The sequence below is a fragment of the Chinchilla lanigera genome, unplaced genomic scaffold (assembly GCF_000276665.1).
Source record: "Chinchilla lanigera isolate Chin_1 unplaced genomic scaffold, ChiLan1.0 scaffold00093, whole genome shotgun sequence".
Taxonomy (NCBI): domain Eukaryota; kingdom Metazoa; phylum Chordata; class Mammalia; order Rodentia; family Chinchillidae; genus Chinchilla; species Chinchilla lanigera.
In genome coordinates this window covers 7,239,487-7,261,854 of record NW_004955494.1, presented here as the reverse complement: position 1 = coordinate 7,261,854, position 22,368 = coordinate 7,239,487, and the positions used below count along the sequence as shown (strand labels likewise).

At 35.5% G+C, this 22,368-nt stretch overlaps 1 protein-coding gene across 1 annotated transcript in view; it reads right to left on the bottom strand.

The window, feature by feature from the left end:
* Positions 1-22,368, bottom strand: part of Cnot4 (CCR4-NOT transcription complex, subunit 4) — a gene marked incomplete at its 3' end in the record, with an annotated part of 115,938 nt that overhangs the window by 44,444 nt on the left and 49,126 nt on the right. Inside the window, 5 exon segments of the mRNA XM_005405477.2 lie at positions 1,442-1,567; positions 2,276-2,377; positions 3,102-3,188; positions 8,204-8,401; positions 13,058-13,324. Coding sequence (XP_005405534.1) covers positions 1,442-1,567; positions 2,276-2,377; positions 3,102-3,188; positions 8,204-8,401; positions 13,058-13,231 — 687 coding nt within the window. The 5' untranslated portion in view covers positions 13,232-13,324.

Sequence of the window (22,368 nt, the reverse complement as noted above, 5' to 3'; positions counted from 1 at the left end):
TTTAGCTCAGCGGCAAAAGCGCCTGCCTGGCAAGCGCAAGGTCGTGAGTTCGGTTCCTGGTACCGGAGAAAAACCAAAAAAAAAAAAAAAGAAAATATAAGAAGGCTTCTTGACAATTCCTACTGCAATCAATACTTCAGGAGATGTTACGGCTTTCTTTAGCTATGAAGAGCTCAATCTGATATTCAAATGACTCTATGGGGGGCAGTTCATAATGACAGCATAAATCCCATTACACTTAAGTTTCAACCTACTGTCCATATATTTTTCTTTTATTTTCCACTAATACTTTAAATGAGAGCAAACTGTAATTGAAAATTCTCTGGCAGAGAGAAATTTTCATTGTGATAGTGTATAAATACACTGAGTAAAGTATACTCTCCACTAGTTACAATTCACATTGAAATGGTTCTGTTTAAGATTTCATTCAAGAAAGTTTCATCTGAAAAAAACAAAAGGCATTTATGAATAAACAACAAATTAGTACCTTATCTGTCCTTGGTAGATATCAGGTGGACCTTATTTAACACCATTTTTGAACCATATGGACCAGTGTCAAGAAACTCCAATGTATTAAATGGGATTTAATTTGCACTAACTCCAAGTCAAAAACAGGTAATATTTCATTTTATTGAATAGTCTGCTCTTAATGAAAACCCTTACCAGCCTTTCTCTAGTTTGACCTGGAGAATGAAAGGTAGCAATGAATGCCCCCAACCTTCTAAATGAGAAGTATTTCTGCAAAAGTCCACAGCAACAATATGAGGTCCTCATCTATAAGAGGGAAGTACAGCATTGTGCTTTAGTATAATCCTCATTTAATATGCCGTATGTTCAACATTTTTACTTGTAAAAGCATGTTTATACTACAAATTAAAAGGAGACAGGAAGAGGAAATGTAAAAACTGTAAGATATTATTAAGTCTTTAATTCATCCCTTATAGGACACTGACTCAGTGGACATTTCAAGGGAAAATCATTTCATAGAACTGTTACTTTATCACTGGACAGAGTATAATTTTCTAGTTTATAAAGAGCAGAGGGGGCGGAAAATCCTAGTAATTTCAATCTCCCATCTGGCCTTCATTTCGCTGACATTCCTCTTAAAGCAGCATTTCCCAAAGTATTTTCTTTGGTCAACTAAGTTTTGGTTGTACATCCTCCCTTGTGGATATGTTAGCATGTTAAAGACTAAGAACAACCTATTATCAAAGAAAGCTATTATCTTCATTAATCTAGCACTTTCAAGCTTAGCTGACCACAGACCCATCGATATCCTACAAAACTGACATTTCATAGAACACAATGTTTAGAAAACACAACTTTAAAGTAGTATCAGTTTTTAAAACGCCAAATGCCTAGTTTTATGTTTGCATTTTTAACTTATGAAGAAAAAGTACTCCTAAGAGCATAAAGTTGCTAATTCACAGGACTTTACTACCTGCATTTCCTCTTTTGTGAAGCTGGCTGCCTCATCCCCCAGTTCATGTAGATACATGCAGTCAGGTTTTGGACACTGCATGTTCTTTAAGAAGTAACTGCAGTATTTTGTTGTACCTAGAGATGCCTGCAAGCAGAGGAGGGGAAAAGAGGACTCATAATGTGAACTGACATCACAAGAATCTCCATGTTTAGTGCTTTCATGTCACCCAAAATAAGGCCCAGATAGGACAAAACAAGAACTATGACTTAGAATACTAAGAAATGGAACTATTACTAATAGTATTTATTATAAATGACACTTATCTGGAAGAACTAAGGAAAACATCTCAGTCTATGGTTTCCAGAACTCAAATAAATCTTCCCTATACAACATGAAAACAGACACAAAAATCTGTTCCACCACTATCAGTGACTAAAACACAGAAGGCAAATTTCTTTTTGTAATCATGTCATCCTCCCTTCATTTACATAAACCACTATTTGGTGGAACCCTTCAACCAAACTTGGGTCAGGTTCAGGTATTTAATGAAAACAAATCAGAACGATTACCTATTTTAGATGAGGAAGATAATAACTGCATTTTCACCAAAAAAAAAAGTAAAAACAGATTTTTAGATTATCCCATAACCATGAATATACTTATTCCTAGCTGGTAAAACAGGACCCTGTAAGTCAGCAGCAAACCAATCAGCTATCACAGGCTGATATGGGTGACTTACAAACAATCTTCAAATGAACTGTCTTTAAAGTTCATATGTAAATCTAGCGTCTCCTCTACTTACCACATCTCATCTTTCTTCTTAAAAAACAAAAATCAAGAGGATTACATTACCTTCAGTGTTCTGCCATCTACTACCACATTGTTGACACACTGTATGGCTCTGAGAGCATCTTCTGACCGGATGTAGGTGACATAAGCACTGGCACTTGGACCCTAGAGTGAAAAAATCCCAGCCTGCAGTTACTGGTTTCCAATGACATAATACTGAAAAATAAAATTCTCTTACAAACTGCCTACAGAATTCTAAAAGCCTTTATTACTACGTTAATAATAATAATTAGAAGTAACAGTTTTGATTAAGCACTATTAGGTCATTTAAAAGTAATCATACTTGAACTTTATCTCTTTCTAAATCAACCATAAGAGATGAATAAAGTACTGTCTTCGGCTTGGCATTTATTTTATTAAGAAAACATTTGACAGGCTCTTCAAGGTTATAAAAAGTTTGAAATTTATACTAAAAATAAGATTTAATTTGTCAAATTATATCCTGTCAAAAATAAATGCAGTATGTAGGTATTCAATCTGCTAATATCACAAAGTTTTTCTATTAAGATTTCAGTATCTAAAAATATCATCTATTAGGAATTACCTAATTAACAGATTACCTGAAAATAGACTCAACTCACCCACCCCTTTATATTCCATTAATAAATCCCTCATTTAATATTTCCCTTTTATTACTATTAACATTGTTAAGTCCTAGAAAGGTCAAATAAGCATCAATAATTCCTGTACCCACCAACAGAGGTCACTACACCGCTTAAATTCTTTACTTTCCACCTTCCTAATTACAGAAAGCAAATTTTCCTTCTAAACAGCCCAGGTCAAGCCCAGACCATAAGGGGGAAAGGCAAAAATCCCTATAATTAGTTACCTGTGAGCCTGCATATGATGTGCTATTATTGATGACAACTTTATGTATTTTACCAAACTTCCCAAAATATTCTGGTCGTTTTAAAACCTATAAAAGAAGAAGAAATAAGGTAAAACTGCCCCTATTTTCATCAGCTATTATCCTTATAATAAGAACATTTGTCATTCCTTGTCATTAAAAGGAAAATAGTAATTTTTAATGTTTTCTAACAGATACAATTAATTCCTAATTATTATTTATGCAGGTAACCTACAAAAAATCTAAAGAGTATAAAAGCTATGACTTCTTGGCCTTCTGAATAGAAATTGAGACTAAGTTTGGCATCATCTATTATGTTCTATTATGAGTGAATAATCTATGCGATATTACACAACAGTCTTAAAAACAAAGTGATCAAAGATCTTAACTGCACTGTCACTAATATATGATCCTTATGAGAAAACAATTCTTAAAACAATGACCAAGATTAAGCATTAAGGGCAGAGACATAAAGAACACACATTTGAGTCTTTTCTCATAAATCTATTATATATAAAAACATTGTTCATAAATAACAAATATGATGTGTCCCCTCAACACTTATGTTTTATGATTTACTTTGTATATATAGTTTCCAATGTAAATTTTATAATTTCTCAATTGTCTCATAATATGCCCACCCCCGAAATGACATCTCAAAACAAATGTATATGTTTCTTTCTCTACTACCTGGTTACTTCTTGGCGGTTATTTTCCCTTCATACTTATCTCACCTCCATTATTTTATGATGACCATATATATTCTCTTAGCTTCCCTCACAAACTTACTTAACCTTGGCTAATTCAATCAACATAATTTGATATAAAAACCTCTTTCTCACCTGCAACTACTTCAACCTTGAATTTTTTTCCTAAAATTTACCAATCAAACTACTATTTCTATAATTTCTATTTGTGTATTTGTTCAGTGATTCTACAAATACGTGCACCTTACTATTTTATTTTGTAGTGTAAAAATAGTACTTTAAGAACTTGAGTGCACACACAAGTCCTTTGAGGAACTAGTTAAATGTACATTCAGATCCAGTAGGTTTGTGCATAGTAAACACACAGTAGTACAGGCGCTAGGGGCCAACAGACTACACCTTGAAAATGGTTCTAGAATAGTGGGTCCAAGCATTCATGTGCAGATATAGTCTGTATAATTATTTTCCTTTTGTTTCTCCTCCATATTTTCTCAAAGAGAAAGGTTATATTATCATGAAGTCATTTTATAAAAGGAAATGGGTAATTATATATATATGATGTGTCCACACTGCAGCCAGAATGGCATTTTCAAAGTACAAATCTAGTCACATTACTCTGTTCTTAAGAACATGCTACTGCTTCCCACTGACTAAAGTGCAAGCTCCTCAGCATGGTTAGAAAGCCCTTTATAATCATCACCACTTACCTCGCCAACCTTATCTCTCACCACCGCACTCTAATCTTCCAGTCAAATACATCAGATCGCAGATGAAGGTCTTTCTCATCCAGAAGCATTTGTATAATTCCTGTGCCAGAAGCACTTTACCCAAATGAGAGCAATGGAGTATATACCTCTTCTGCAAGATCTGGTGCTACCCCTTGTGCCTCAACAGTGCATAGCACTTTTCATACTACACTGTCACTTTTGTGAACAGACAAGTACTATCTTGTTTGTTAGTATCTTATATAGTGACTGATACACTGTAGTTATTCAACAAATGTTTATTGAACAACTGAATTGCAGGGTCAGGAACATAGCTCAGCAGCACAAGCGCCTGCCTGGCAAGCACAAGGTCCTGAGTTCGATTCCCAGTACCCCGCCCCCACAAAAAAGGAAAAAAAAAAGCAATCACAAAACTGAACTGTATTAACACTGAATTAAATCAATAGAGAACACTCCAAGTATGTGCAAATGGCCAGTGGCTGACATGTAACAGACTTCAGACAAGGGAAAGCTGAATATGGAAATTTCAACTTTTTATACATTAACTTGAACACTGCAGGTTCTTACACACAAGTAAAACGGTATTCTACTGAATAGAGTAAAAGGTATGAGAATGGACAGAGTGCTCTGTATATTAGCACATTATTTATATGTTTGATGTTGTGTACTTGACAGTGGGTCAGTTTTAGCAATAACAGCCTACAGTTAGTTGTAGGACAGAATGCTAAGCGTCCAATGGCATGCCTAGTGAGTAAATGTCTTGGTATTACATTTTTTTGGGAACATAGTCAAGTATTCATAGACACTACAGAAAAAAACCCCAAAATTTGGTAATCTGATGGATTTTGAGTGGATACAGAAGTAAATGGATGAAGAACAAAGCAATCATCATATAGAATACATCAGGGTAAGTGCTCTAGGCCCTACCTGTGGACCCACCAATTTCCCTGTCTTGGGTTCTCATTTGTAAAATGAAATGGTGTGTCTTTACAATCTTTTAGATCCTCAACCCAAATGCTCTCTCAGGCTAACACATACACATCCTGGACATGTTTGTCCTTATCTGCTGTCCAACTGACACCCATGAATTCCTCAAGCCTATTTTTTTCACCCTTTGCTCAGAGAAGCTTTCTGTGAATCTCTACACTAATTGTGCACCTTGCTAGTCTACAGTCCCAGAGAGCTATGTGCCTCCCGTCTCATAAGTGCATACCACATGTGTAGCACTTCCCTACTACTCTATATGCTTGCTAAGGGTACAGTCTGTATCTGGCTTTCTAATGTATCCACAACAGCAAAGTACCCAGAGCACCTGGTATGTATTCAAGAAATTCATTTGTAGAATAAATGAAGTAGATCCCTACAAACCTAAAATTTTTGGACCGTAATACACTGCGCTAACCATTGCCTCTCTTTACCACAGCTTCTAAGATTTTTTTTCTATTGATCACAGAATATACTTGACAATCAGTCTTGATGCAAGCTTTCTGTTGTATACAAATTATTTCAAAACAAGCTTTATTCTTGTAACACTTGCTTTGACTTAGTAAAATACCAAACTTCATCATTGAAAGGTAAGTAAATTATAGGGATCTTCTTTGTCTTAAAAGTTATACTTAGAATTTACAACTAAAGTGAAGCCAACTTTGAATTTTCCAAAAACTTAAAAAGTTACACAGATAAAATAATTTTAACAGATATGGAGAAGTGGTAGTATTTAATAAAAAACAAAGCACTTGTCTCTGGTCTTAGAAACCAAAATTTAAGAAAATTTCTTCCCACCAAAAACTAATGATTTTAAAAGTATAAAACTAGCAATTTTTAGGGTACACTCAGGCTCATGATAAAGGGTTGTGTCTCACTAGTCACCACTCTGGTTAATTTTGTTTATATAATAAGTTCTTTAAATTAATCTGGAAATATATAAAGTAGAAATAAGAAATCCCTGTAAGTAAATAAAAAGTCTTCCAAATCATACTCAAAAGCAGCAATGAGAACCTATAATCCAAATACAAGATTCAGACCGTATCTTAATTTCCTCCACCTCTGTGTGCTGCTCCCTGTGCTCCCAGTATGAGAAGTGACCAGACGCAGGATGTATTAAAACAAGTATATCCATCTCAAGGGCTCTCAAATTAAGATACAAGTTCTATTTGCTTATTAAAGTAGCAGTTTTGGAAAGGCAAAGGTCAACCCTAACCATTAAGATTAGGAGGAATAAATAAGAAGCACAAGTACCCTCTGGTGAGACAAAGGGCAGAGTTGAAAGAGGGAAATATACAGCAGAACTGTAGCCATGTTTAAGGAAATGGTCATGGCTGAGGTAGGTAGTCTCCCTGAAGAGTAAGCAGAAAACAGAAGCCTAGGAAATGGAAAAATTACTGCTGGGGCTGCACCACTAGCCTAAAATGAGCTCTCTCCTTAACATTTATTTAAAAGGTCTTTTTCTGTTTCAACCGTTAACCCACTCTGGCTTTGGAAAGAACCTATTCTCCTGAGCAGCACACAGCTCAAAAATGCTACCAGTCCTGCCATCTAGTTCCTAGGTTCGCCACCACATTTATTGCCCATGACAGATCCGTCTTGAGTTGTTTCTCTTACACCTCTATTGATTTGGAAGCCTTTACAATAAGTCTCAATATATTATAATCTCATCATCAATAAACAGTTAGTCTCTCTAAATCACTTTTTGCAAAAACAGACATTTTAAACATCTTAAAGTTCCACTTTCTAGGGCTTCTGGCGTGCTCAGGCAAGTCTGAGGATTCCTACCTCCTTAAGTACGTTCACTACAATTCTCACTTGGTCGTATCGTGAAGAACATTACTTCAAATAATTCTCAAGAAGTTCTTTGGAAGACCCCTTTCTTCCAGTCCAACTGTCTCCTACTAAGTAAACACTGTGGCCATCGATCAGCTCCTACTTGTTTTCCCAGCAATACAGCCAGTACCTTGTGGTTTATCAAATTAAAAATTAGCAGAAGCTTATCCAGGGACCTCAAGGAAAGTAGGAGCTCAGCAATAATAAGGTTGGTAGTGGAAGGAGAGAAAAAAAAGTAATAAGCCAAAAATGGTTAAAATCTACTCTGCCCCCAAATGAGTGACATTTAATCAAATTCTACTTCTTTCTCAAAAATTGGCTTAGAATGAGTAAGTAAAGAATGATGATACAATATAACAATAGACTTGGGGGCAAGAAAAAACAATTACTACTTAGGCATGATTAAAAACACACACTGCTAAGATTTCCAGTGGGTTCAAGTAACTGCATCTTCACTATTGCTCATTATATAGCTACAGAAAAGAGGGAAAAAACCCAGTATTCACATTACATGTTAGCCATGAGGGCAACACAGAATCATCACCTGTTTTCACAGATTTTCCATGCTAAAGAGAACTTCAAAATTTAGTTAAACTCCTAAGGTTTATAAGTGAAGAAACTTAGATCAAGAAAGACTAAGACATTTGCCTAAAATCATAATTGGCCATTGATTTCTTAATAAGTACTAAAAAGTCATTTTTTATTTTCTCCCAGGATTTAATATTTTCAGAGGAATTCTACAGTTAGTTGAACATGCTCAACTGTTATTTCCAAATAAGACAAGCAAACAGAAAATGTGACAAGTTAACAAAGAAAACACAAAAAGACTTACCTCTGGGTCTGCTAGGCGTTGAGACAGACCTACAACAAAGACGAGGTTTTTTTGTACAACACGCACACTGGCCAAATGTTTGCGATTTTCTGATATTTTCTGTTTTCTCTCATTCTGTTTCTGTTTTTTCTCATTCTTTATCCTTTGCAGTTCTTCCTGGGAGAGTGGTTTATAAACTGCTGGGTCTTCTGGATATGGCTATAAGTACAAAAAAGAGAAGTTAGCATTAAATAGAAAAACTGCAGGAATAATAATTATCCAATTCTGAGTGACAGGTATACCATTCTTCCTGCTTCTGAATATATTGCTTAAAATATTTTATTTAATAAAAGTTAAATGTTAAATAAAATAGTTCTAGAGATACTTAATATTTTGAAGCTGAGCACATACCACTTTTAGCACCAAAATGTCAAAGGTTCTAAACCACAACAAAAACAACAACCCTTCTTGCTCATCCTGACAATATCTACCTAGTACACAGTTTCCAGGAAGATTAAGCTTCTGAAGTACTATGTAAGAGGTAAAGAAAAGTTCTCATCTAAATATGAATTTTATATATTACAATCAACAAATATGTGAAGAAAACCTACTATGTGGTAGAAGATTAATGAAGTTATACACTTGTTCTTTACTTAATTTCCAGTCAAAGAGGGACAGAGATAGGCAAATAACAGAATCTAGACACTCTGGTCAGAGGTCTGATTTAGTTTTAACACTTAACAGTCTGTGGGCTTAATTAGACTCAGTCTTAGTAATCTCATACATAAAATGAAAACAGTCTTTTAAAGGTTGACAGAAGGATAAAATAACATACATAAAGCAACTGTTACTGAGCATAGGAAGCCCTCAATACATAATCGTAATTTTACTGATGTATCTTTATCTCTTCCTTCTCAGAATTATGGTATCATTTTCATTCCTACCAGTTATGTCAGGAGAGTTTGTGGCCCAAGTAAGAGCTGTGAAGTCAGAATGCTTGGTTTTGATTCCTAGCTCATTCTACCTGAGATCGTGTGACCATTCTACCTCAGTCTACTCATTTGTTGTAAAATGGAAAGCACAGTATTTTAACCACAGATTTCTATAAGTAAAGAGATAATACAAGATGATTAAAATTATGTCCTCCACATAAGTATTCAAAACATTTTTTATCATTATTACAAATAAATATTGTTAATGATAAATGAAAGATGTGGTAAATTAAATGCAATAATACTTAAAATTTGATATGTAGAGATCCCAGGAATGGGAACCACAACTGGTTGGGAAACTGTGCCTATCAGAATACAGGAATAGGGAACAAAACAAACAATATCAAGAAGAAAAAGGCAGGAACAAGGAGGAATGAGGGGAGTGTCTGTAAGCCTAAAAGCTTGCTGTTCCTCTAATATATCACCTTTTTTATGTAAATCAAATAAATATAAAAAACAAGCTAACTTAACCACAAATGAAAAATACATGGCAAAGACTTATTAACTTGTTCAGAAATTTCATGAGGGCTGGGGATGTAGCTCAGCAGTGCAGCGCCTGCCTGGCAAATGTGAGGCCCTGAGTTCAATTCCTGGTACCAAAAAAGAAAACAGTAAAAAAAAAAAGAAGTTTCATGAAAAGGTTGGAAAGGCATGCATCCTGTGACAATTCCTTCTCTACACACCAACACCACCGTTTAAAAAAAATAAAAAATAAAAAACACCAGACACCACCATTTATAACTAACAGTTCATAAATCTAGTGTCAGAAAAATAAAAAACTGACATGGTAAAAAGCAGAAGAGGTATATTACAAAGATGGGAGATAAAGAAATATAATTTAAATAACTGCAGACAGTATTAAAATTGAACATAAAGATATACCTGGTCAACTTTTTGACTGAAATATATTATTAAATGTCTAGGAATACACTATCAATGAAGAATTATAAGAAAAAAAACTTTTTATTTAAAGGTGTTATGCTCAAGGTTGCCTGTGGAAAAGAATTCAGATGTATTATTTTTAAGAGGTTAATATGGCAATAAATTACTAGTTTATAGTCTCTACTACAATCAATTTCTTCTGTATGCATTCTTATGTCCCTTTGATTCCAAATGCTGTTGACTTGGATCTTATCTTTTATCAGACTTGTGAAGAATTTTTTTATTTTATTGGTCTTGTCCGAGAACTACCTCCAGCTTTTATTGAAAAATTTTTCATAGTTCACTACATACTGCTTACTCCCTGCCTTCCACTGTCAGCATGCTGATTCTTTTTCTGATTTTTAAAGCTGAAAATTAAGTTTATTTAGTTTTGTTCTTGTTTTCTAATAAATGCATTTATTTCTTTAACTTTCCCTCCACATACCTCAATACCCTCACTTCTGAGAAATCATGTTCCAGTTATCGATTCAAAATAATTTACAATTTCATTTTGATCTCCTCTTTAAGTCAAGAATTACACAGAACCATAATTTTTATGTTATGGGTGAATGACAAACATCAGAACCTGAAATGACCCTGATTCTTGATCTTTCGTATTTGATCTAGTTTTTTCCTCTGACAATTCACAAAATTTCTTTATCTTCAGCATTCTGAAGATAAAACTTTTATTCCAAAATAGAAGTTTGTACTGGCATTTGATAGATCCTTCCAATCAGGAGACCTTTCTTTTGGTTCTGGGAAATATATTTTAATCACATATTTGGTGATAATTTGTCTCTGTGTCACTGTGGCCTCATCCTACAATACTTTTAAGGATAAAAATAAAATAACATTAGCAAAGCAGATTACTAATAAAAGATAAAACAAGTTACTTGGAGAAATCACAAAGAAAATCATTTCAGTCTTAAGAGATTATCTACAATTACTTCAAATCCTTGGAAAAAATGCCCTAGGAAGACCTGAAAGTATGAGGGATCTCTGAAAGACAGAAGGCTGTTAGTATCCGTTTCAAGAAGGAAGCATTAGCTCAGCATACGAGAAAACTACTGAAAAAGCAGTAAGAGTGCTTCAAGGTCCTAAGGAAAATATCAGTGTGGCTGGCTGAGTACTGTGTTGGAACATACTCCCCTTTTGTGCCATTTAGCAAGTGCATGAACACACTCTGGTGGACACACTCTCATTTTTGTGCTACTTTCTTTTGTTGGTTTGGTTTTTTTTCCCAGTACCAGGAATCAAACTCACCACCTTGTGCTTGCCGGGCAGGTGCTGTGCCACTGAGCTATATGCCCGGCCCTTTTTGTGCTATATTTTGAGGCTGAGGCAGGAAGACTGCAGCAAGTTCAAGACCAGCCTGGGCTACACAGTGAGCTCAAAGCCAGCCTAAACTGCATAGCGAGACCCTATGTAGACCTCACCTTTATATCATTACAAGGGAAAACAAAAACTACTATATATTTATATAAAACCAAAAAGAGACGATTTTCATGAAGCCAATCAAATTCACACCCCTTACAGTTTTGAGTGATCCTGAAAGTCACCACTTTCAATAAAACAATTCACTAAGATCATTTTCTTTGGAATGCCTAAGATCCAACTTTAAAAATCTGACTAAATGCAAATATTAAAGTTTTCATTTAACTTCCCATTCTTAAGTATACTAAGTTAATCAAATATTATCCATTGTATTATATATCATATATAAATTTACATTGCAGGTACATATTATGTATGTACCTTATATAACTATATAAATATATTAACTACATTTAACTATAGTTTTATTTATATAACATATATTACATCTACATTAGATTTTTAAATATAAATAAAGCTGGATAACCCATTGCTTTCTGAAATTTACAAATCTTAAAGAAGGGAGAGGTAGATTACTTTCTAAATTTTAGATATGTGAAGCACATTTCAGTTTTCTCAAAATTTGATGGTAATGAACACAAGAGCTTTTTGAAATGGGAAACTAGAAAAGGAAGTTTAAATCACACAGACATCAAAGGCAGTGCAAAGTCTAGGATAACATGACAGATACCTGCATCAATACCTAAAATCACAAAGGCCTTCAAAACAGAAATGCAGGGCTGCAGATACAGCTCAGAGGCATAAGCGCCTGCCTGGCAAGCGTAAGTCCTGAGTTCGATTCCCGGTATCAGAAAAAAAAAAAAAGTTAAAAAAAAAAAAAAGAAATGCAGCATTTCACTATCCTAATAGCACAGTTATTATATTATAATTATGCTGCAGGTGATTATCAAAGCAACAAAACTCAGACAATATTGTCACAAATTTTTAGAGTTAGAAGAGGCTTTGAATAATACAGTAATTCAGAACAAAGATTTCAAACTCAAAAGACCCATCTGAATCCCAAACCTGTTACTCAGAGGTTGCTAACTCTGCACAGTGCAAAATGGGAATGGCAATGTCAGCCTAGAATTGTTACTAGGGCCCAACACAGGAGTAGGTAATCTGTTCTGAATCACGATTTCTCTGTCATTCTGACTTTTTTTAGTAAACTTCTCTCCTATTTTGTACTACATTAAACTGAATTCTTTTCATCATATAATACAGAATATGGTTTCCTGATTTCACGTCATTCTCATCCAAATCCATTATTTCTCTACTTCTAAACATCTTAAACAGTGAGCCCCACTGACTGTGCCTATCTCCTCAGGAGGGTTATGTAACTTCCCAAAGGTCACACAGCTAGTTACCAACGAAGCCAAGACTTGACCTTAACTCCCACTGCAGTGTTCTTTCCTCTTCATAATGTCCTTAAGATAAAATGCTTCACAGACTTTCACCTGAGGCTTGTAGATTCTTCTAAACAAATTACTCACACTGATGGGGGTAAAAGTTACACATTACAACTGTACAGTAAAAGAAACCTGTAGAGTTCAAACAAATAACTATGAAGTTATTTTGAGGCACTTACCTTTCTACATGCAGGACAAAGCCCATTTTCATCAGTGCGTATTCGATGCCAACAAAATCGGCAAATCTGGTAGCCACAGGTGCAAGGGAAAAAGTTGATATCATCTATCTCCAAGGGCTCCATGCAAAGAGGGCATTCCACAGGGTCTTCCTTTGCATCAGGACTGCGAGACATCTTCACGTTATTAAACAGCAGCAAAAAAGTTTATAATAATTTAAGGGAGAAGGAAGTTCAGCACTGAGAGCTAAAACGTAGAACTTTGTAGACCTGTATTAAGGAGACACAAAAGATACTGTTTACTACCAGAAAAAATGTTATATTCAACAATGAAGAATCATTATTAAAAAACCTGGAAAATACTAACTTTTGTTATAATCTCTGAATGGATTTCTGAAAAATTTTGCCTATCAATATAAAAAGCCCGGCATTAATTCTTTGGATTTAACAGAAATAGGCAAAAACTTCCCTTTTGCTAGGTAAACGTTTAGTAGTAATATAGAGCACTACTTATAACATATTTTAGGAAAATAAGATACAGAAGCATTTTAGCTTGAAAACATACTCGAAATTGTCTCGTCTGATATAAAATATGCCATGTATCTAAAAGTATTACTGCATGCTAAAATGCATAAAATTTACAAGAGACCAAATGAAAAAGAGGAACTATAAACACCTAATTTTAAGATATAGGAGACTCTCTTAAGTGTACCTTCTTCCAATCAGAAGCCATGAAATAATACAAATGATTTAACATTAGTAACATGGACAGAAGGAAACATAAATATCTCTTAAATGAAAAGCAAGCAACAGAAGAAAGGTTATATTTACAATGCATAATTGTTAGCATGCCCAGAATATCTAAAGAAATTTTACAAAGCAAGGGGGATAAGCAAATAATCCAAAAGAAAATACCAGAACAGAATATGATGGGCAGTTCACAAACTAATTATCAGTGATTATAGTAAATGAAAAGGATCATCAACCTCTTTAGTTAACAATGAGATAATTTTTCTCCCTACCAGCCTGTCAAAGTAGAGATTAGTCCTTCACAAGTGGAAATGACCGTCCATCACCTTGTCTATAATTACACAGCTAACAGTTGGTACAACATGCATTCCCTCCACTAAGTCTGTGGCACCAGAGTTTGTGCCTTTGCCCACTACCTTATTCCAAGTAAGAAGCTACAAAACACATACGTGCACCAAGTACTTTGCCAATTTCTGTAGCACGGTTCATAAGAGAAAACTTCAGGCATGACATTTATCAATAGGAAAATCTTTAAGTAAATTAAGGTAAAGTCATAAGGTAGATCTATTTGTGTTGACTAAGAAAGATATCTATACTACAGTCCTACTTTTGAAAGAGTAAGCTTGAGACAGAGATTAATACACAACTGCTTCCATATGAATACACACACACACAGACACACATATGCATACATATTCATTTGTCTCACTAACAAAATGAAACATGGGAGTTTGGACATCAAATTCTTAGTGTAGCACAAAGGACAAAATGGAGGTAAGGGACTACTAATTTTTTGTCAGGAAAATCTGTACTCTCTATATTGTTAGAAAAATGTTATTTCTGTAATTCAAATGTCCAACTTAGAAATTCTTTTTATTTCCTTTAGGAACTTGGGACTTTGTTAAAGGACAATAACAATGAATGGTATCATCCTATGAATCTGTAATTACTTCACAATAACAGTTATTTTAAAAAAAGACATGAGCCGGTTGTGGTGGTGCATGCCTGTAATCTCAGCACTTGAGAGGCTGAGGATTGCCATGAGTTCAAGGCCAGCTTCGTCTACATAGTGAGTTCGAGGTCAGTCTGAACTACACAGTAAGACCCTGGCTCAAAAACAAACAAACAAACATGAAAATACCAACAGAACAGGGCTGGGGATTTAGCTCAGCGGCAAAAGCGCCTGCCTGGCAAGCGCAAGGTCGTGAGTTCGGGTCCTAGTACCGCAGGGAAAAAAAAAAAAAACAACAGAACTCTATCACAAAAATAAGCTTTGCTTCAACTGTCACATCCAAGGCAGTCTTCACACATGACAAGTTCCATGCACACAGCTCGCTTATACTAACAAGCATGTGTGCTCAGCATTCCCTCCCTATATGGCAATCTTGTCACCTCTCTTCTCTACCTGTTTTGTCAGGAGCTTCCTACTATATCGTACAACATGCACTTAGCAGGGAAGTAAGATGTCAATAAAGTACAGTATCAAATATGTAATGAGTACTTAGAATAGATATCAACACTTTCACATCAGCTGTTTACTTGCTTACAAAACCTAAAAGACAACATTAAAATTAAAAAGCTGTGTGAACTACAGTGTAAACACAAACAAAAGTCTACCACAGAAATAAGCTTTGCTTCAACTGTCACAGCCAAGGCAGTCTTTGTATGTGACAACTGTATGTCCCATACACAAGTATCACTTACACTGACAGCAAGGTCGTAGTAGGCCTTTGTGATGCTGCAGCTGCTCGTTTACCTGTCAGCTCACCAGTATGCTCCACAATTTTTTTACATAGTTCCCTGGGAAAAGCAGTTTACTTTTCCTCTGCTGTAAATGATCTCTTATGAGCTCCAGTCCCAATCCTCTAAGATAAATTTCTCTGCGATGCTTTGCACTATCAAACTATCAAACTATTTATGCCACACATTTAGGATGAAGTAAAACAAAACCACTGGCCAATGCTCTGTGTTTCAAGTGATGTCACAGTTGCTGCATAATTCGTCAACAACATCTACTCCACCTTCAATTTTGTTGTTAAAAGTTTCCATTTCAGGCTTCTGTTTTGTTAAGGGCTCCCTATCATATTTTCATTATGGTGAAATGTTGACATGAGGGGTACCAGTTTGTTTTTCTTTGCCATACACAAGGTCAATGTTATATGTTTCTGAAACCCAAAGATTATTGTACTATACAATTCTGTTTGGAAATTGCAACATCAGTTCATTTGGAATTTCTGCTTCGTTCCTATGTGCAGTACCTGCACTGGTCAACTTATGCTTTGTTACCAAATGTAACACCAATGGGAAACTGGTAAACCAGTTGTCAAATGCTACATTCCAATTGTTTTGGGAGATGGGAGCAGCAAGTCTGTTCACAACATCATTTGGTTTACTGCTACATAAATAAGGACCTGATGGCTGAATTCCAGGATAAATGTCTAAACTGAAAGCATAGTAAGTCTTTGTATCTACAAGGGCATAATTTTTGTTGTTGTTGTTTTTTGTTTTTTTCCAGTACCCGGGATTGAACTCACAACCTCGCGCTTGCCAGGCAGGCGCTGTGCTGCTGAGCTAAATCCCTAGCCCCAAGGGCATAAATTTTTATGCCATATTTTGACCCATCACTTTTCCATACATCTTTCACATGCCTGCGATTACCATGAGAAATCTGTGCTAAGTGCAGCAGACCTATAAATGCTTTCCATTCAGCTAGTGAGGTGTCATAATAAATACATTTTTGAATGTGGCTGATACATACAGAAAGTTTTACTTGCATTTCAGCCTTTGTGTATTTTACAGCATCTTGCAGCATTTCATCTGTTACAATTTCCAACACTGAGTAGCAGGTCTGGCATTCTGTCCAATACCTTTTGCCCACCCCTCCACTATATTTTCAGACCTAGTTCTAACACTAGATTGTTCCATTTGGTTACATGGCCATTTCAACTAGTGAAATATGTACTCACATTGCTGTTTTCTTTGTCATCTGAATTAAGGAGGTCTGCATTCTCTGTGTCCTTATCAGTCAATTCCTGCTCCATTTCACTGTCACAGGAACTCACATGGCCAATGTCAAAGTCATCAATGTCATTGTCATCGTCATCATCTACCCACACCACCCTTCTGTTATGAAAACATGTATTTTACCATAATGGATCATCTTCATCATCCATGCATGAGTAATCTGATGACTCACTTTTGACATCCTCCAAAACTTTCAAGCCTGGTTTTTCACATACCGTTGTACTGAATTGGGCTACTTTTCTCAGAAAAATAAAAACTTTTTTTTTTAACAAACCCTGGAGTGGTGTGGGTCTACTGGACCCTCTGATGCTTGAGTAAACATACACAAAACCAGTTAGATGGAGCATAAAGGTGGGTTCAAATCTCGTTTTGCCACTTTTGCACACATGCACACTTCTTGACATTTGTCATACCAAGTGGGTAAACACATGAGATTGTTTCCCGTATCCCTCAGGGAAAGGTACTAAGACGTACAACTGGATACTATAACATAAAGTACAAATTTACAGTAGAAAAGGGATGGGTTGGACCCTGTCCTATGCCCCAAGGGTTAAAGAAGCTCTTGGCTCTTGGTTTCAGAGGTTCAGTCCAGCGTCGGCTGGCCCAAAGGTAGAAATGGCGTGTTAGAAGGCCATGATGGAGAAAAACTACTCAGTCCGTTGCAGCCAAGAAACACAGAGAGGGAGAAAAGACAGAGGGACAGATCTGCTCTCCAATGGCTTGTCCCCATTGACTAACCTCCTCCAAGTCAGGCACCACCTTCTAAGTGCCCATCCAGCTATGAACTCATTAAAGGATTAATCCAAGGATGAGTACACAGCCCTATGATTCAATCACTTTCTGAAAGCCTCATTTTTGAACACATGAAGTCGTTGGAGGACATTTTAGATCTAAACCACAGCAACAGTTAATATAAAAGAAAATACATCTGTATATTTCTAGCCGCATAGAGAGAGGCCACACAAGCAGGATGCCAAATGGTTTTACAAGAATGGTAAAATTCTTGTAATTTTACAAGCATGGTAAATTTACAAGAATTTGTAAAGAAATTTTACAAGAAAAATTTACAAGAATGGTAAAAGGTAGAACACTGTAACTTAAGGAAAAATAACTGACTTGTGCCTCATTTCTTCCAGCTATATGATCTTGGACAAGATACCCAACAGCTCTAAGATTTGATTTATCTCAAAAAAATGCAAACAGACACAAACTTTTAGGGAATTTCAAGGACAGAGACATTTCACAAATCTGTCTGAAATGAACTTAAAATACTCTTTGAAGCTGAGTGTGGTGCTGCAAACCTATAATCCCAGTACTCAGAAGGCTGAGGCAGAAGGAAGGCTAAGAGTTTGAGGTCGGTCTACAATTAGCTACACATTGAGTTCAAGGCCAACTTGGAGTACAGAGCAAGACTTTGTCACACAAAAAAAGAAATTCTTTGAAATAAACTCCCTTCCTAATATTCTAGATCAAATTTTCATTTAGGGAAGAATAATTTTATTTCATAAACCAGTTTAGCAATATTAAGATAAAACTGATTTAAAGCAAGGTACAAGGTAAAAGATCTTTATTTATGCAATAAGTAAAACCAATAACTTGATGGATATAGTGTAAGATACATGTGATTAGTTTTTGATTCAGTAATAAATCATGGAAGAAAAGTACTTATTTTCCTATCTATCTTACCTTCACAGTAACTTGGCAAGAACACATTCTATCCCCCATAAAAGATGTAACTAAGGCTGTAAGTTAAAAGATACCATTTAAAAGTAAGATTGCCAACTTCAAAATCTACACTTCTTTCAATGTAGTTAAATGGAAGTCATAATTACTTAAATGGTACTTCCTTATACTTAGATGTTAAAACACAAATGTGAAAAAGGTAAAATGATGTTACTTTCCCAAAAAACTATATTCTATAGAAAAAAAATTCTACCTGAATTCTTTTTCTCTATATCATCTCAACTAATACCACAAGGCAGTATAAACTCTGACATGAATAGTAACACTTCTGCATCACCAAAACCTTATTTGTGCTAACATTATTTGGGTTTTAGAAAAGTAAGTACCTAAGAACTGAAAGTTGCTCTCATAAATGGAAATAACCCAAGGGTCAATTAACAGATCAGTAAAAGGTAGTATATTCATATAATGGAATAGCACTCAGCCATAAAAGGTATCAAATTCTGATATGTACTACAACATGAATGAACTCTGAAACACTGTGCTAAGTGAAATAAACCAGGCACAAAAAAAGACATTTTATGATTTCACTTTCATGAGGTATCTACAATAGGCAAATTTATAGAGACAGGAAGAATATACATTACTGAGCAGGGAAGAAGAATGGAGTGTACTGTTCAATGGGTAGAGAGATTCTGCCTGGGATAATAAAAACTCTGAATAAACAATGGTAATGGTTACACAATATTATGAATTGACTTCACGACACTGAATTGGATACTTCAAAGTGGGTAAAATGGTTTTGGTATGTATATTTCACTATTGTATAAAAAAATCACAAGAGTAAACATACCACACACATTTTCATACAGTACATAATAAACAGCACTCTGTAAAACTTCTGAAGTACTTGATTGCCCTATCCAAATTAATTCTTTAATTTTCAGCCAATCTAATAGCTGAATATGCAACTCCACTGAATAGTTACATAAAAATTATACTGTTAACTACACTATACACCAAGTCATATGTACTCTAATTATATATAATTAAAAACTATTTATAAATATGAAATATATATACTATATATGTTTTGTTCACTAGAATACAATCCTTTTCTCCCCCAGTACTGTGCAACAAATCCAGGGGCATTCTATCACTGAACTACACCCCCAGCCCCTTTTTATTTTTTATTTTGAGACAGGGTCTTGCTAAGTTGCCCAGGCTGGTCTCAACTTGCCATCATTCTACCTCAGCCTCCTGGAATTACTATACACATCCACCACCATGCCCAGTCTGTGGAAGAGAACCTTAAAAATTCCTATAAAAACCATATACATTCAAGTCAATACAGTAGATACATAGAACTCTAAGCAATACATTTTTAGGAACCCATAATGTAGTACAACATCACACACCTTATATTTTATTTAAAGTTTTATACTATGAAATTGTTGTTTACTCAACAACTACTCTATTTTCACTACAACAGAATCTCCAAGACAGCCAAGAAGTTACAGGTAGATCGCAATGCATACAAACAATTCCAGCATGGCTGCTGGAAAATAACAAGCAGTCACATCTTCAATAAATAAGTAAAAGAAGGAATGAATTCTTACATGTTATTTGTAACTGACAATCCTCTTCAACTAAGTTGTCCACTGCTTTTGCATTAGGGACATATTTCAAAAGCTATGTTGCTTATATAAACCATACAAAGACAAAAACCAGACTGCACAGTAGCTATAGCCAACTTGCTAACTGAAAAAGCAAGATAAGTGACTAACATCAGTACTAAGAATTATTTCCCTTTTTAAGTTAGTACCAAAGTACCAATATATATGTACCATGAATGCACACTTTATTGAACTCAGGACTATCTCTAATACCTTCAGAAAGCTAACAAAGCTTATTTATGTTTTATTGACTGTCCCCCCCACCACCACCACCCCTTTTTAAGACAAGGTTTCACTATGCAGTTCAGTCTGGCCTTGAAATCACTTTGTAGCCCAGGTGGGCCTCGAACTCACAGTGATCCTCCTGTCTCATCCTCCCAAGTGCTGCGATTACAGGTGTGCACCACCACACCCGGCTAACATTATTTGTGTTTTAGAAAAGTATGTATCTAAGAACTGAAAGTCCCTCTCATAAAGATTAAATTGCAGTTGCAGAAAAACCCACTATATGGGATTGCTTCTTATCTCCCCATCATTTTGCTATTGAATAAAATAGTTATGTTTTACTTTTCTAAGATGTAAATTAAAAGAATACAACTCATCTCATGTAATACACCATGTCTCCAGAGATAGCTCTAAATTGCTTCCCAAAGGTACTTCATTTGCAGAAGTGTGAAGTTCCACCCTAAGAACACTCTCAAACCCAAGAAGGCTAATGTGAAAAGTAACCTGGCAAGAACTGTTGGCTAGCTAGTTTGCAGGTGAGAACCCGGGAGTAAGACAGACCACCTCCTGGAGTCTGAACACATCTCAAGCACTACCTTAAAGTCTGCTTGGATCTGGCTGGGAAGCAATTTATGTCCTAGTGTCTTAATAAAAACAACAAAGCAGTCAGCCAGAAATGAGTAGAGTTTAAAACCTAGTTGTGGTTAAAGAAGGAACAGTAGCAGAGAGCCCTACCAAGGATGGATTCCCAGGCTTCATGTGGGCTTACCCAAGTCTATGCCCCCATGCAGCAATACTGTAACAGGTCTAGCATTACAAGAGGGAAACAGAGTCAGCTAAAATAATGTACCTGAGCTAGTAAACAAATAAGCAAATAATAAACTCTTAAATAGGATGGAGACTGGAAGACAAGTATCCAGAGTTGCTATGCTATTATTAAATATTCATTTTCCAAATAACACAAAATTATAGCCCATACGAAGAAATACAAAAATATAACTCACATACAAGGAAAAAATGCGGGCAAAAGATACTGCCTACAAGAGCAGCCAGACATTCAATTTAACAGACAATGACTTTAAAAGAGCCATTTATATAAATATGCTTTAAAAAACTAAAGAAAACCATAACAAAAAGCAAAGGAAAGTATGATGACACTCTCATATCAGAAAGTATCAATAAAGTGACAGACAATACTGAAAAGAACCAAGCAAGTACGGCAGTACACACCTGTACCCCAAGCTTCTTGGAAGGCTGGGGCAGGACTGTTTGAGCTCAGGAATTCAAAGCAGCCTCAGTAATAAATGGCAAGACCTCTGTCACTTCAAAAAAAAAAACAAAACAAACAACAAGTACCACATGAAAACTGTCAATTTGCCAATGACTAAAATAACCCTCTAGAGGAGTTCAAAAGTAAATTTCAAGTGGCAGACTAAAGGACTGGGGAGCCTGATAGAGATCATGCAACCCCAAGTACAGAGAAGAACAAAATATAAAGCCAAATGTAGACCATCAAGTACAGTGGTACCTCTGTTAATGAACACCTTTTTTTGGCAAATAATTTTAAAAACTAAGAAGGATTTGTATATATCAACATATTGAATGAAAAGGCAAACTACAGTGCATAACACTCCATAAATCTCCTGTATATAATTATAAAAATATGTATCAGGAAAATATGATATATATCTGATGAAAGTAGTTATCTCCAGGAAAACAAGGGAGCAAATGGGAGGAATTGGAACTTTGAAACTTAAATATGTGCTCTGCAAAGAGACTATGTATTCCATAACAGTAAATTTTATTTATTTTTTGAGACAGGTCTCACTATCTAAGACTGTCCTTGAATTCACTATATAGTTCAAGATGGCCTCCAAGTTGCAGTGATCCTCCTCCTTCAGCCTGTTGAGTGCTGGAATTATAGGTGTGCATTGCCACACCCAGCCAGTAACAGAA